Here is a 14,868-nt window from a genome sequence, read left to right on the forward strand (position 1 = left end):
CCTGCTAGTCTCTCCAGTTCTTCATGTGGTGTTGACCCAAGACTGCTGGATCGGCTTCCTGACCGGCTTGGGTTAGAGAACCACCTACTGAACCGACTGGCGGAGACTGACCCTTCTCCCAAAACATCTTCTATCATCTAAAAAGAAAGACAAGGAGCTAAAATAATGGTTTCTAGGTGAAAAGAACAACAAGGTTCAAATTTTTTAAAAAGTTCACTTACTTTGAAACTTCCTTTGATGTTGCTGACCTGAAGGTAGACACCCTCAGAATTTATGATTTTCAACATCTTTAATTTTTCTTCCCCTCCAGAGTCATTTCTGAGTAACCCAAAGGTAGGCATTACTGACCATGTACTTTCTGATCATACAATGAAAAACCTCTGTGTCACAGAATATGTTCTGGTTTTCTATCCTTTGCCTCTGTAGAAAATTCATGATCTACTTAATAATCTCAGAGGACAGTTTCAAAATCAAAATCAGCACCACAGTAAAGCATTCCATTGCCAAGCTGCTGGGTGGCCTTCAACTAAATATCAAGGATGGAGAGATGATGAAAGAAAGCCCTTGCTTCAAACTTCAACTTTGTTTCTTTTATGAAGATCATAAAATTCAATGGTGACAATTTCAGAAGCTAAGAAGTAGAGCTCGTAGAGATCATAATTCCAGTCTAAGTTTACAAAGTGTCAGAAAGTAAAAGATGAACTTTTAACGGATTTCTAGTATGTTTGAACTTAATAGGGAGTTTGCAAGTTTTGTTTTCTTTGAAATCCAGCTGCAGTAGTTTGTTCAGTTAACAAGAATAATTGATGTGCTACAATCAGATATAATTTCTCAACACTGTTTTGTAACAGTAATTTCCATTATCAATCCTTAAAAACTAGATTGACGCATTAAAAATATTTTAATTCTATTCTATCCTAAGTCCAGTTAAATATCCAAACTGGCATTTATGCAGTGTTCTTTCTTATCCATATTTAGAAAAGACAAGGTAAAGCAAATGTCAATCCAAAAAATGAGGCATACCTTGAAAGGCATCAACTTTCGTTTCTATACCAATAACAAAGCAAAAACAGGTTTTCCCCCAAACTAGCATGAGGATGGCAAAGCAGTGACACTGTTTTATCTAAAGACAGGAACCCACAATTTCCAGTCAAAATAAAGCGACAACAGTTTGGATTTCTTATTTTATTCTCATCTAGAAGAATTTTCTCATAATGTACCCAAGCTAAGCCATGAAATACTTCTCTTGAACACAAGAATGAGAGATTTTAATTCATGATGCTAAGTTATTATTTGTGGTACTCCTGTTTTCTGGAGTATTATTCAGTTTCAATCACTCACTTGTAGACTAGCGGACTTTAAAGTGTACGAATTTTGCCATAATTAGAATAGAAGAGAAGCATGTAAGAAGTAAGTGTTTCATTGTGGAAAATTGAGAATTGTACCTAAAATATAAGGGATAAAATATAAGGGATATCCTTAGGAATAAATAGGAATTATTTTAAAACTAAAAGCTATAGCCATTAAAAATGTTTTAATGTTGAAAAGAATGTGAAATTTTACAAGTAGCCAAAAATCTCTTTGCATTTTAATCCTCTTATTTCCTCTGATCATAGTGTATCCGAAAATAGAAGATACACAAGAGCAACATGAAAAAGCAAAGGACATGAATATGAAGTATCTGGACATTTTTTAAAGCCATGACAGTAAGAAACTCATTTCCATATTTTGATCAGTGATCAACTTTGTTTCTGTTAGAGCTGTTTTATTACAGCTAGAACATAAAAAGTAGAAAAAAAAGTTACTCTTACACACATTTATTAGAAATGCCAATTTCAAGAAACTAAAGTATTTTAAGCCCAAAAGGAATCCTAACAGTATTTTCTAGTCAGTCATTTTTACCACACAGCAAGCAGGGATGATCTAACAGCAGTGAGATTTCCTGAACCTTGGTACAGGAAATGGAGAGGTGGTACAGGCTGCTTGCTCTAACTTCTTGGTCAAGACATCCTCTGTTACCCTCTTGTCAGCCATCAGCTGGTCAAGATTAGCCTATGGACTGTAATCTGGCATGTTTAAACTTTACTCCTGCATTTTTAACAACATTAAAACAAAAGATTTTATCTATTTATTTGACAGAGACAGGCACAGTGAGAGAGGAAACACAAGCAGGGGGAGTGGGGGAGGGAAAGCAGGTTTCCCACAGAGCAAGGAGCCCGACATTAGGCTTGATCCCAGGATCTTTGGGATCACCACCCAAGCTGAAGGCAGGCGTTATTTAACGACTAAGCCACCCAGGCATCCCTTTAAGTAACATTTTAAGGTAACATGACTGTTAGTCTGGCCTTTCAAACAAGGTCATTTAGACAAGTCATTTCTTAAGATTCATATTATTCTGATTGTCAAAGACACTGTAAAATATTTTCTCTTTATAAAAAATATTTTCTCTTTGACAATTACTAGGTTTTACTGATCAATGCTCTTCTAGTACTTTCCACTTTTATGGAAATTTCTATCATTTTGAATTTTTTCACTCCAGTATGCTTTTTGGGATTTGTAACAAAGATATACATTTTCTTCTGAGTACACTTTTGATTATAACACTAAGGTTCTTCTATGTCATGATCCTTGTTCATCACTAAATAGTTTACTCTTTCCACTCTGAATTTCTTTTTCTTCATTCAACATAAGTAAGCACCTATTATGTGTCATGCGCTGTAGTAAGACTTCTATCATATCTAAAATAAACTTATTTTTAATTATTTAACTGAAATTACTAGCACATGTGATCCAAATTTTCAGTTTGAGTAGATTTTTTATGACTTTCAACTTCCAATGTGTTGTAATGGCAGTAAATATAGCCTACAAATATAGGTATAATTCTGTTTTTATCTATTAATACTTAACACCGGTGGAGCTTACTGAGTGCCATGTACTATTTCATGCACTTTTTATAACATTTCTCAGTTGATACTCAAATCCTACGTAGTTCTTATTTTTCCTAATTGGTCATTTATTGAGCATAATATTAGAATTACATGGCACAGGGCGCCTGGGTGGCTCAGTGGGTTAAGCCACTGCCTTCGGCTCAGGTCATGATATCAGGGTCCTGGGATCGAGTCCCACATCGGGCTCTCTGCTCGGCAGGGAGCCTGCTTCCCCCCCACCTCTCTCTGCCTGCCTCTCCGTCTACCTTGTGATCTCTCTCTATCAAATAAATAAATAAAATCTTAAAAAAAAAAAAAGAATTACATGGCACAATCAGGGCATTTGTTTTTAACTGATCCCAGTTTTGTTTTTAAGTAAACATATTATATATACCTTAATGGGCAGGATCTTTATGAAAAACATGGAGAATTCCTAGCCTAGTAGCAACTACTGCTCAGCTTTAGCCAAATTTTGATTGAGGGTGAGGGCCAAAAGATAAGATATCGTTAAGCTCCCACAGTGCCTTTTATGCTTCAGAGGCATTATAGTTGTGGGGCATTAAAAACAAAGACCCTTAACTGAAACTGCTAGGAGTCAAAGTTCAGTGTCTACCACTTACTGGATGTGTGACTTTGGGCAAGTTACTTCAGCCTCTGTGCTTGTTTCCTCATCTGTAAAATGGAAATAGTAGTAATCTAATTTACAAGGGTTTATGAGCATTAGATGACTTACTACATGTGAAGGCTAATGGATGTTACCTATAAGTAAAAGTTTAGTTTTGAACTCTTCTGTGCAAGTGCATGGGTTAAGTTTTACAGGTGTTCACATCTGGAGTTAAGAATAAGCCTACAAATTTTGACCTTTTGCGGTGAAAACTTTTTACAGTAAGATTCCATCTAAGGGGGGAAAGAAAAAGCTACTAATGTCCCCTTAAAAGCTAAGAATTTTCCAGCAAGGAAATTAAGCTCCTGTCTGAATGCCATGCTTCTGCTCAGTGAGCCGAAGGACTACTACCAACTAGCTGACTGGAAGTGAGGTGTCTGACTGGAGACTTACAGCTACAACCGCTGCTAGAACTTAAGGAACAGAATCAGCCACACAGTTGCCAGTTGATTTAGAGCCAAACTCCACAAGCTCCTGAAGGGTGCTCTAGACAAGTGTGCTCTTGGACCACATGGAGAGAAGTTCAGAAAGTCAAAGTAAGTGTTTAGATACTTTTATAGCAATAGAGCACTGCTGTGACTTTTGTACTTTATACGAAAGCATGGTCCTCAAGGACTGGAAATACAACTTGACCCCCATCATGGAGAACTTCAGAAGTCTGCTCTAGAACTCACCTGCAACCCTGTACCTATCAGTGTTATGCAGTGTCTGCTTGCCTATTCTGGGTGGCCATCTTCTGGGGACAGGGGCTGCACATGACAAAGGAAAAGAGCCAATGTTGTCTGTTCCGTCATGCACAGTTCTCTCCACTCATGCAATAATCAAGCAAGGAGCCACTACAGATATGAAGTAGAGTCATTAAACCACCAATTTTAAAGGACAGGTTGAATGTATTTGCTGTATTTGGTGCTATAAATGAGATGTCTAGATCATACAGACACTTTGGGGCAAATGTGGGTTTTGGTTTTGAGAGAGAGAGAGAGAGAGGGGGGTCGGGGAGGGGCAGAGGGCGAGAGAATCTTAAGCAGGTTCCATGCCCAGCATGAAGCCCGATTCAGGGCTCAATCTCACAACCCTAAGATCATGACCTGAGCCAAAATCAAGAGTCAGATGCTTAACCAATGGAGCCACCCAGGTGCTCCAAATGTTTTTTAGGATTCTGTTTCCTCATGGAGTGCCTTGGTGGCTCCACTAGTTAAGCATCTGCCTTCAGCTCGGGTCATGATCCCAGGGTCCTGGGATGGAGCCCTGTATTGGGCTACCTGCTCAGCGGAGAGTCAGCTTTCTCCCTTTCTCTGTCCCTCTGCCCCTCCCCCTGCTTGTGCTTACTCTAGCTCTCTCTCAAACAAAAAAAATTTTTTTTTTTTTAATACTTTATTTCTTTGAGAGAGCTAGTGAGAGATAGCATGAGCAGAAAGGAGGGGGAGAAGCAGAATCCCCACCAAGCAGGGAGCCTGATGTGGGGCTGAATCCCAGGACTCTGGGATAATGACCAGAACTGAAGACAGACACCTACCAACTGAGCCATCCAGGCGCCCCTCAAATAAAATTTTTTTAAAAAACTGTTTCATGGTGATTCTATACACTCTTTCAATAACCACAGAAGAAACTCATTTCTGTGTGCACAGGTCAGAGTTCTATCTTTTATCCAATTTGTGAAGCTACAGTAATCCCTGAAGGACCAAAGACGATAGGAGCAAGGGCCGGTAGCAAGTGAAGATCTGGGATGTCTTACTGTTTCTACTTTGAAAGACAAGAAAGACTGGACCTCAACAGTTTAACATCAACACTGATAATATTTCAAGGTGCCTTTCACCAGGTTTTCAGAACCATCACACCACAAAGTTACCACCTAACTAGTCAACTTTATGCAAGGATACACATCAGCATGATGCTAATCACCAGTTATAAAAATCCACCTCCACGGCAAGTCTATAACAAACACTTAACTATTTAAAAATAAAAGCAGACAATGTTCTTAACATCTGAAGAATTCTTAGTCTAATGCTGCCAGTCTAGAAAAAGAGGTAATGGTACAGAATTCTCACTTGGTCATTTCCACTAGGCCTCTCAAAACAAAGCCATGAAAACTCAAATAATATTTATGAATAAAAGCCTAAATCCCCCAAACATCTAGCAAAACAATACTTTAAAGAGTATCCTAAATATTCAGGTCAAATTTAACCATATAGTTGCTCCATCTTGTTTATAAGTGTGCTGCTACACTCACCGAAGCCAAGCCTGGCACCTTATCAAGGTTAAAGAACTCATTAAAGTCAAATTCTCCTGGGGACTGCTCAGGCAAGACGGTGTCCCTTGGCACTTCCTGATCAGCAGCAGGCTCCTGTGCGAGGATGACCTCCACCTCATCCTCTTCGGCCACTCCTCCATTGCATTCGACTATGCCTGAAAGCAAAACCAGGACAAAAAGTGATCTGATCAAGTGAACTGCTCTAGGCTTAATCTGTGGCCTCAGCCATCAGCACACGTGCAAAAGAGCCATGGATAACTTTAAAGGCAAATCTCGTGTGCTGATACAGCATTTGCAACAGTAAAACCATTCCTTTCCTATGGGAGCTAGAGAAGAAAAAAGCCTTACTCACAAGCCAGAACACCAACACAATGCAGGAAGGATGATGGTCACTCTGCCACCCATTCTTCAGGTTTTTTTTTAAAGATAGGTTTTGCAAGTCTCTTACTGCTTAAAAATGGAACCACATTAATTTGGCCCTGCCTTCATCCAGGTATCTGCACCACCACTTTAAGTCAGAGTTTGGCAACCTAAGGTGTTCCTGTGAACCTAGCGTGAGGGCAATTTTCACATGCCTACAGGTTGGTTGTAGCTCATCCTTCAAGGTGAAGCTCAAATGTTACCTCTTCTGGGACGCCTGACCTGCCTACCCATTTTTACCATGCCCAGAAACATCACTCACTGCCTTCTCTGTAACTCTTGTGTTGTCTCTCAGAGTACTTATCACACTGTCTAGTGAGATAATTGTTTAGGGAGACCGAGCTCTCTGAAGAGAGGTAATCTGCTTTACTCAGTTCTGTCTTACTCTGTGGCGCCAAGTAAATTTATTTATTTATTTTTATTTAATTTTTTTTTATTTTTAAGATTTTTTATTTATTTCTTTGTCAGAGAGAGAGTGAGCGAGAGCGAGCACAGGCAGACAGAGTGGAAGGCAGAGTCAGAGGGAGAAGCAGTCTCCCCACGGAGCAAGGAGCCTGATGTGGGACTCGATCCCAGGACGCTGGGATCATGACCTGAGCCGAAGGCAGCTGCTTAACCAACTGAGCCACCCAGGTGTCCCGAATTTAAAACTAAGTATTGTTCAGCTGTTGTTAGGATGTGAAGGCAAGGTCTAAGTGAAGCTACCAAGTGTTAACATTTAAGGAATCTAATACCTTCGTTTTAGCTGGAATATGGGAAAAGGCAAAATCCTTAGGATAATTTTTTTTTTCTTTTAAGTAAGTAAGACATTCAACTTTATCCGAAGAACAGGACTCCCAAAGGCCTAGTCTGCAGAATCACCTAGTAAGAGCTACCTATAGTTTCAAGATCTATGGCAGATAGAAGTCCTCCTGGGGGTTGGGGGGAAGAAGCCACCTCCTGGGCCCATCCCTTCTTAAAAGTCCCCAGTAGTTACTTCAGTCTCGTTATTAATCAGACCAAGAGACACTAAACACGATCAGCTGCTTTCATTCTAATAATGCTTCAGAAGCTAGCCAGCAAAGCAGGGGACTCCAACTGAAGGATTAAGTGGTTTCCTGACCCACAGTTTCAATCCCAGCCAAGTGGCAGAAGCTTCAACCTAAGATGGCCACCAATGCTGTTCCACACCAAGCCGTGTGTATCAAGGTGGCACTGCTCCTCCATAGGGGTGACTACCATAGGACTACCCCGAGCTCTCGAGGGCCTAAAGCCATCAATGAGACAGAAAGTTAGCAAGCCACCGGCAAGGCAATCAGCAGTCTCTCCAGTGGGTTGACACACACTTCCTGCCAAACAGAAGCAAATACTGTTCCTCCCAGACTGACAGTTAAACTAAAATGACTGCTTTGGTGGAGGTATTGCCCTCACTCTACAAAGAAAGGGAGCCCTAGAAAAATGACCAACTCAGCCTAATCAATGCCCAGACTAGAGCACTAGAGCAGTGCTTCTCCCTGACCCATTTTACCCAGCAGAACCTGCCTGCCCGCCCCTCAGGACTGACCAGTGACATTTTGCTGCAGTTTTGGGTCCCAACTTAAGGATGAAAAGTAGAAACAATAGTCTGTACTTGGCTCATACATTTACAAAAGAAACTTTAATACTTCTCCTACCCCTCTTATTTTGTGTCAATATGGCAATATCTCTTAACAGATAAATAGCTTTTGCAGGCAGCAAGAGTGTCTCACGCAATTTTATGCCATTGTCAAGCTCTCTTGAAAGCAGATGGGGTCAACTGAGTGTGGGTATGAGTGGGCAGAGATGTGCACTAGCAAACAAACACAACTGGCCATTTATTATGACAGACTCAAAAGGGAAAGACTTCGGAAAGAGAACTAGGGGGATGTTTTATCACATTCAGAAGGACCATATACCTTCATTAGAGAGAGTGCAATTTAAAATGTTTTTTTGTTTTGTTTTGTTTTGTTTGAGAGAGAGCACATGTGAGCTATGCAGGGAAGGGCAGAGGAAGAAAGAGAATCTTAAGCAGGCTCCATGCCCCAGCATGGAGCCCCAAACGGGTTCAATCTCACGACCCTGAGATCAGGCCTAAGCCAAAATCAAGAGTTGGATGCTAAACTGACTGAGCCACCCAGCCATTCCTAAAATGTTCTTTTCTATCAATGGAGGGTTTTGTCCATTTCTAACTTCTACATTTTTTTCAGGTTACAGGTGTAATGCATATTCAAACTGTTCCAATTATTACCATTTACATATCACTTAGGACTGGGCCCTGTTTAGAACAACTGCTCATTACACATCAGTCTTAAAATCAAACAGGCAAGGAATAGACTTGTCTTGCTCACTGCTACATTCCCAGCACTATGAGGCCTGCAGAGAACAGCTATATAAAATAATTCTGCGGAGGGATGCCTGGGAGGCTCAGCACGTTAAGCGTTGACTCCGATTTTGGCTCAGGTCACAATCTTGGGGTTGTGACACTGAGACCTGAGTCGGGCTCCGTGTTCAGCGGGAACCCTGAGTTTCTGTCTTTTACTCTGCCCCTCACCACCCTCTCCCAACTCTCTCTAAACAAACAAAAAATCATGGAAAGCTAGAGTACAGATACAAACATGGACTAAAAGGTACTCACCATCCCTCCCCTCCTTTCATTTTTTACAGCCAAGATGAAATTACAGGGTACCTGTTGATCCTAAATACAGTAGGATTTAAATACAATAGCTAAGACGGCCTAGGGACCTTCAGCAATTAACTTTTTATTTATTTATTTATTTTAAGATTTTATTTATTTGACAGAGAGAGATCGAGCAAGAGAGGAAGCACAAACAGGGGGAATGGGAGAGGGAGAGGCAGGCTTCCCACTGAGCCTGGAGCCCAACTCGGGGCTCAGTCTCACATCCCCAAGATCATGACCTGAGCCAAAGGCGGACACTTAATGACTGAGCCAGGCACCCCTGCAATTAACTATTGGGATGAGTGAGCTAGGACCCCTGGATTCCACTCAAGGGGCTGCCATGAAATTCATGTGACAGGGTCTTGGGTTGTTCTTTCTTTCCAGACTCTCTTTGTATTTTTAAGGTAAGGAGGTGACACTCACACCATCTGGCTCATACATTTGTTGATACAAGAACGGGTAAAATTCAGATTGTACCAGTTAAGAAAAACATGTGTTTTTCACTAGAAGCCTTATCTTTATCTTATGTAAAAAAAAAAAACCACACTTGGCTGGTGCTGCTTTAGTCTGAGAATGACACAAGGGTATGTCTCAAAGGCTATTTCAGAGCAACGTCTCCCAAGTTACCCATCGATTTCCTGTGCCGCCCCAGGGAACAATGTGTAACAGCATAAAAATAATGATAATGTCTACTGTATTTCAAAGATATTACAAAAATAGGGCAAGTGATTTCTCCCTACTTTCCCCTAAAGAAATTCCACTAGCTTATTTTCTGCTGAGATTTATCTTAGCCTCAAAATATTAAGATGCTACTGATTAAACACATATTAAGACAGATTTCTACTTTTGTTAACAGTACCTGCCAAAAGGTGTTTTTCAATTAATCCTGAAAGCTGAAGAGAACTAGAACTTAATCAAGAAGTGCCCACAAGAGGCTGAGCTCTGATTTCCTCTGATTTTTCACATTTGATCTTTAATGCTAAAAGTAACACTTAAAGTTATGGAGTAAGCAGTGTCTTCACCTTATAAAGAAACAGACCCACCTCAAAAGTTTTATCAAAGATTATCCCTTTGTAAACAGCAGCCTCAGTACTTAAAGCCAGGCTAGCCAGCCTGGCTCTTCACCAATTCTCAGGATCATCAGCCCAGGACTGGCCATCTTGGATCCAGGCTACTGCCCTGAAAATAACTAATGGGCCCCCAACCCTACACCAGGCAATCTCACATTAGCTCTGGCTTCTTCAGTTTAGCAAAGGAGATACCTCACCTCATCTCACAGCTGAGTCTGGGAGAAGCTAAGTCATAAACAACTCCTGTAGGAAGGTCTAACCATGGTGACGAAGGTGGACTCCGAAGCACAAAAGGACTTGTTCAACTCCCAACTTCACTACTTACTTCGTCAGTATCCACAGAGAAGTCCCTCAGCCTCCTGCTCTCCATTCACTCATCCATAAAAGCACCAACCTCATAGGGCTGTTAGAAGTGGGATTATACACAAAATGCTTGCCACTATGCAGAGTGCTCAAAAAGAAGACTCCTTCACTATTTCTACCGTGTTTCTTATCTCTAGGGAACCCTTTTGTGTACACAGTGCTCCTACAGGGTAATGTGAGACTTCTGCTTAGCTCTGCGTGCAGAACAAGTTGAGGATAGAGTATGATATACACGTAGGAATTTACACTTAGGAAGCAGTTTCAAAATCAGGCTACAACGTTAGAAACTTTCAACTGGTACATCTCATATTAGAACAGTTAGTTTCCCTCTCAAAGTCTTTGCTTACCTTCCTTCATGGAGGCTGTCCGTCGCCTTGTTCTTTTTCTCCCCTTGTGATCTTCTTCTAGTATCTTATCATCAAAGCCAGTCAGCTCAATGGTCTCAGACTGACTTGTGGGTCCAGCTGAGAACCATTCTGGTTCTTCTTCTGTGTAGGAATCATTTCTTCTTCGCTCACCAAAGACACGCTTACTATCCCCAAACTCCCTCTGGAAAAATACACAATGTAAGATAAAAAAATAAGGTTCTAGTTAAGGCATTTCTACCTCAGTTAAGGTCCTGATGAATTAAGTAGTGCTCAACACAATGAAGATATGATGCTGCAGACTTGAAGTCCCTCCCAGCCCCCCAGCACACTCTCTTCTTCTCTATCTGGCTGAAGAATGGGCTGTGTTCATCCAGCACCTCAAAATAACCTGGTATAAATGAAGAGCATATCATGTCCCTAAGTACACAAAGGGCCAAAGAATCTAGAAGACAAACCCTAAATCGCTTGTCCTTATAGTCCCTCTCTCGATCTCGGTCTCTCAAGTCCCGCAGGTCCTTATCACTAAGGCGGTGATCCTTCTCAAAGGTCCGAGCAGAGATTATCCTCCCACTGCCAATCCTCCGTCCGCCAAGCAGGCGAAGCCCATCACTGTCTTTTTCCAGTGGGCTTCCTGAGTGCCGGGAACTAACAGCAGCTGTCACATGGCAGCCCCCTCCAAAGCTTCGTCTCTGTGGGCTGAGAACAACATCTAAGTCGTCTTCTTTCACACGCTCCCGTGGATCTGGAAAGACACCAGAAAGAGAAAGGTAAGCAAACCAGCAGTGGAAAGACACCAGAAAGAGAAAGGTAAGCAAACCAGTTATGTCCACAACTAGTGGTGGTGAGGGTATTGGAAAAAAGAGTCACAGGACGCCTGAGTGGCTCAGCTGGTTAAGTGGCTGCCTTCAGCTCAGATCATGATTTTGGGGTCCTGGGACTGCCAAGGAGCCCCTGCATTGGGCTCCTTGCTCAACAGAGAGCCTGCTTCTCCCTCTGCCTGCTCAGTCTGCTGCTCCCCTTGCTTGTGCTCTGACAAATATATAAAATCTTAAAAAAAAAAAAAAAGGAAAGAGTCACCACTGAAACAGCTACAGAGTGCCATGAACATTACATATTTAAATAAGACTAACTCTTTTGCTCTTTCTCCTTGTAGCAATAAATGTATTTCATAATCAACGATTTTCCATGATCAGTCTCCATAACCCTTTATTATTTTTTTAAGATTTTTATTTGACAGAGAGAGATGACGAGAGAGGAACAGAATCGGGGGAGTGGGAGAGGGAGAAGCAGGCTTCCTGCCATGCGGGGAGGCTGATGCGGCGCTCGATCCAAGGACCCTGGGATCATGACCTGAGCAGAAGGCAGATGCCTAACTGTGCTGCAAAACAGGTTGGCAGTTTCTCAAAATGTGGAACATACATTTACTATAGGACTCAGCCATTCTACTCTTAGGTATTTACTCAAGAGAAAAGAAAGCGTATGCCTATATAGAAACTTGTACCTGAATATTCATAGTAGTTTTAGTTAATGGTCAGAAACTAGAAACAACCCAAATGTCCATCAACAGATAAATGGATAAAATGTGGCAAATTCATACGATAGACTACTAATAGGCAATAAAAAGGAACTATTTATACGCCCATCATCACGAGTGAATCTTAAAACTATTCTAAGTGAGAGAAGCTACCCAAAGAGTGCACACTATAGGATTCCATTTATACTGAATTCTAGAAAATGTAAACTAATCTGTAGTGACAGAAAGCAAATCGGTGCTTGGTGGGGGTTGGTGGGGGGAATGGGGGAGTATGAGGAATGACTCAGAGGTACCAGGAACTTTTGGGGGTGATGGAAATGCTTGTTACTTTGATCATGGTAATGGGTTCACAGGTATATACACCTGCCAAAACATCAAATGGTATACTTTACGTGCAGTCTATTCTTTGTCAATTATATCTTGATAAAGAGCTGAGGAAACCAACCATGTCACCACACAAAAATTCTTCCTAGAAAAACCAGAAAACTGAAGTCCAAGTGAGAAAAAGTTCCTTTAATCTTCTCACCAGGAACAGTACCTAAAACGTATATACTTTTCCAGAATTTCCATGGGGTGTCTCCATGTCTTCTAAAAACAAGACATAGTATAGACAAGTTTCCAATTTACAGCTGAAAAATTTAATACTCCTACCTATAGACGTACCAAAGTTTATGTAACCCATTTCTACCCCTGGACATTTAGGCTGCTTACTAGTTTTTGTCATTTAATACAGTTTCTGTGTAATTAATGATTCTCCTAAAATAAATTTTCTGTTTGAGGGACATTACTAAGTGTACTTGTAAGCTGTGTAGAGGGATCTCATATCTCAAACTAGAATAACCCCTATCTTCTTTGCCAAGTGCCAAATTTGTTTTACGATGGGTTTTCACTTATCTCAAAATAAGTCCCTCTTGCAACAAGTTCCTTGACTAGCTTCTCCACTGCCAGCTCTCTACTTCACTCCTCAATCTCTTATTGCATTTAAAGAGTAAAGGTATAGAAAACCAAAAGCCAAACTTTAGTCCAGTCTCAAACTATATCCAAACCCTGTATTCAGACCATAATCCACTATTAAGAATTGCCAGAACCAATTTATACCTGAGGACTAATTTCATATAGCAGACTAAGTATAAGTGGATTTCCAGCACTGTTTTATGCTCACTAACATTCTGCCCATCACATCTCACTCAGTTATCCCAAATGATGAAGGGTAGCAGTACTTTTAATTCCAAAAGCACACAGTCTAATGCAGTCTACTTGCCACTGCTATATAGAAAAGTTGATTTTTCTCTGCTAATCAGATAAACCCAGTTAGTAAATCAGTTTCCTGAAAATGACATTTTCCCTGAATGCATAAAACTCTCAGCTAAGAAACCAGCGGCAAACAAATTTGCTGCTTCAAAATCGGTGCCCTGACTTCTACCCACTCACCTACTATCCTGCGCACAAGGGAAGGCCGGTCTGGATCCAACTCTTTCTTCAGACTTTCCACTGGTGAGTTCCGCCCTGAAGCTGGGTAGAGAGAGGCATGCCACTTTTCCGGGTCCCAGACACCATCACTACAAGTCAAAGGGTACACACAGTTAGCACTTGAACCTGCGGACCACATATGTAGTCTAAATTCTAAATTTCTTCAGGTGGTAAGTTATGAAAATCCCTTTCCAATATAAAACTCCATGGTTGCCATCAGAATGGTTAGCTCTTTTAACATGAAAACGAACAGCTACAGATGGTCCCTGACTTACTATGGTTCAACTCAAGAGGGTTCTACTTGGCAGCAGTGCACATTTAATAGAAACTGTACTTCAAATTGTAGAAGTTTGATCATTGCCCAGGCTAGCAATGTGTGACATAATGACCTCCTGAGATGCCGTGCAGTGGCAGTGAGCACAGCCACAGCTCCCGGTCGGCCAGTGTGAACACAAGCGTAAACCACACCATTCTGGGTTTTACTTTCAATACAGCATTCAATAGGTTATGAGATATTCAACACTGTATTATATAAAAGGCTTCATGTTAGCTGATTTTGCCCAACTATAGGCTAGTAGAAGTGTTCTGAACACTTTAACATAGCTAGGCTAAGCTAAGATGTTCAGCAGGCCAGATGTCTTATATGCATTTTCGACTAACAGTATTTTCAACTTACGATGGGTTTATTGGAACATACACCATTGTACACTCAGGAAAATCTGTATGAATTCAGTAATATTTTGTTGTTTTTCTTTGTTTTTGTTTTTCATAGAGCACCAACAGTCACTTGAAAACCAGTGGTCTGGGGCACCTGGGAGGCTCAGTGGGTTAAAGCCTCTGCCTTCAGCTCAGGTCATGATCCCAGGGTCCTGGGATGGAGCCCCGCATCGGGCTCTCTGCTCAGCTGGGAGCCTGCGTCCCCCTCTCTATCTGCCTGCCTCACTGCCTACTTGTGATCTCTGTCTGTCAAATAAATAAATAAAATCTTTAAAGAAAAAAAAAAAAGGAGGGGCGCCTGGGTGGCTCAGTGGTTTGGGCTGCTGCCTTTGGCTCGGGTCATGATCTCAGGGTCCTGGGATCGAGCCCCGCATCGGGCTCTCTGCTCCGCAGGAAGCCTGCTTCCCTCT

At 41.4% G+C, this 14,868-nt stretch overlaps 1 protein-coding gene across 5 annotated transcripts in view; it reads right to left on the reverse strand.

The window, feature by feature from the left end:
* Window positions 1–14,868, reverse strand: part of EIF4ENIF1 (eukaryotic translation initiation factor 4E nuclear import factor 1) — a 45,192-nt gene that overhangs the window by 14,331 nt on the left and 15,993 nt on the right. For all 5 annotated transcript variants that reach the window (XM_059408886.1, XM_059408885.1, XM_059408884.1 and 2 more), the window contains exons 4-8: window positions 13,703–13,830; window positions 11,193–11,479; window positions 10,717–10,918; window positions 5,822–5,997; window positions 2–137 (exon numbers count right to left, since the gene is read on the reverse strand). In XM_059408886.1, coding sequence (XP_059264869.1) covers window positions 2–137; window positions 5,822–5,997; window positions 10,717–10,918; window positions 11,193–11,479; window positions 13,703–13,830 — 929 coding nt within the window. The remainder of the gene's footprint in view (window position 1; window positions 138–5,821; window positions 5,998–10,716; window positions 10,919–11,192; window positions 11,480–13,702; window positions 13,831–14,868) is intronic.

The sequence above is a fragment of the Mustela nigripes genome, chromosome 8 (assembly GCF_022355385.1).
Source record: "Mustela nigripes isolate SB6536 chromosome 8, MUSNIG.SB6536, whole genome shotgun sequence".
Classification (NCBI taxonomy): Eukaryota; Metazoa; Chordata; class Mammalia; order Carnivora; family Mustelidae; genus Mustela; species Mustela nigripes.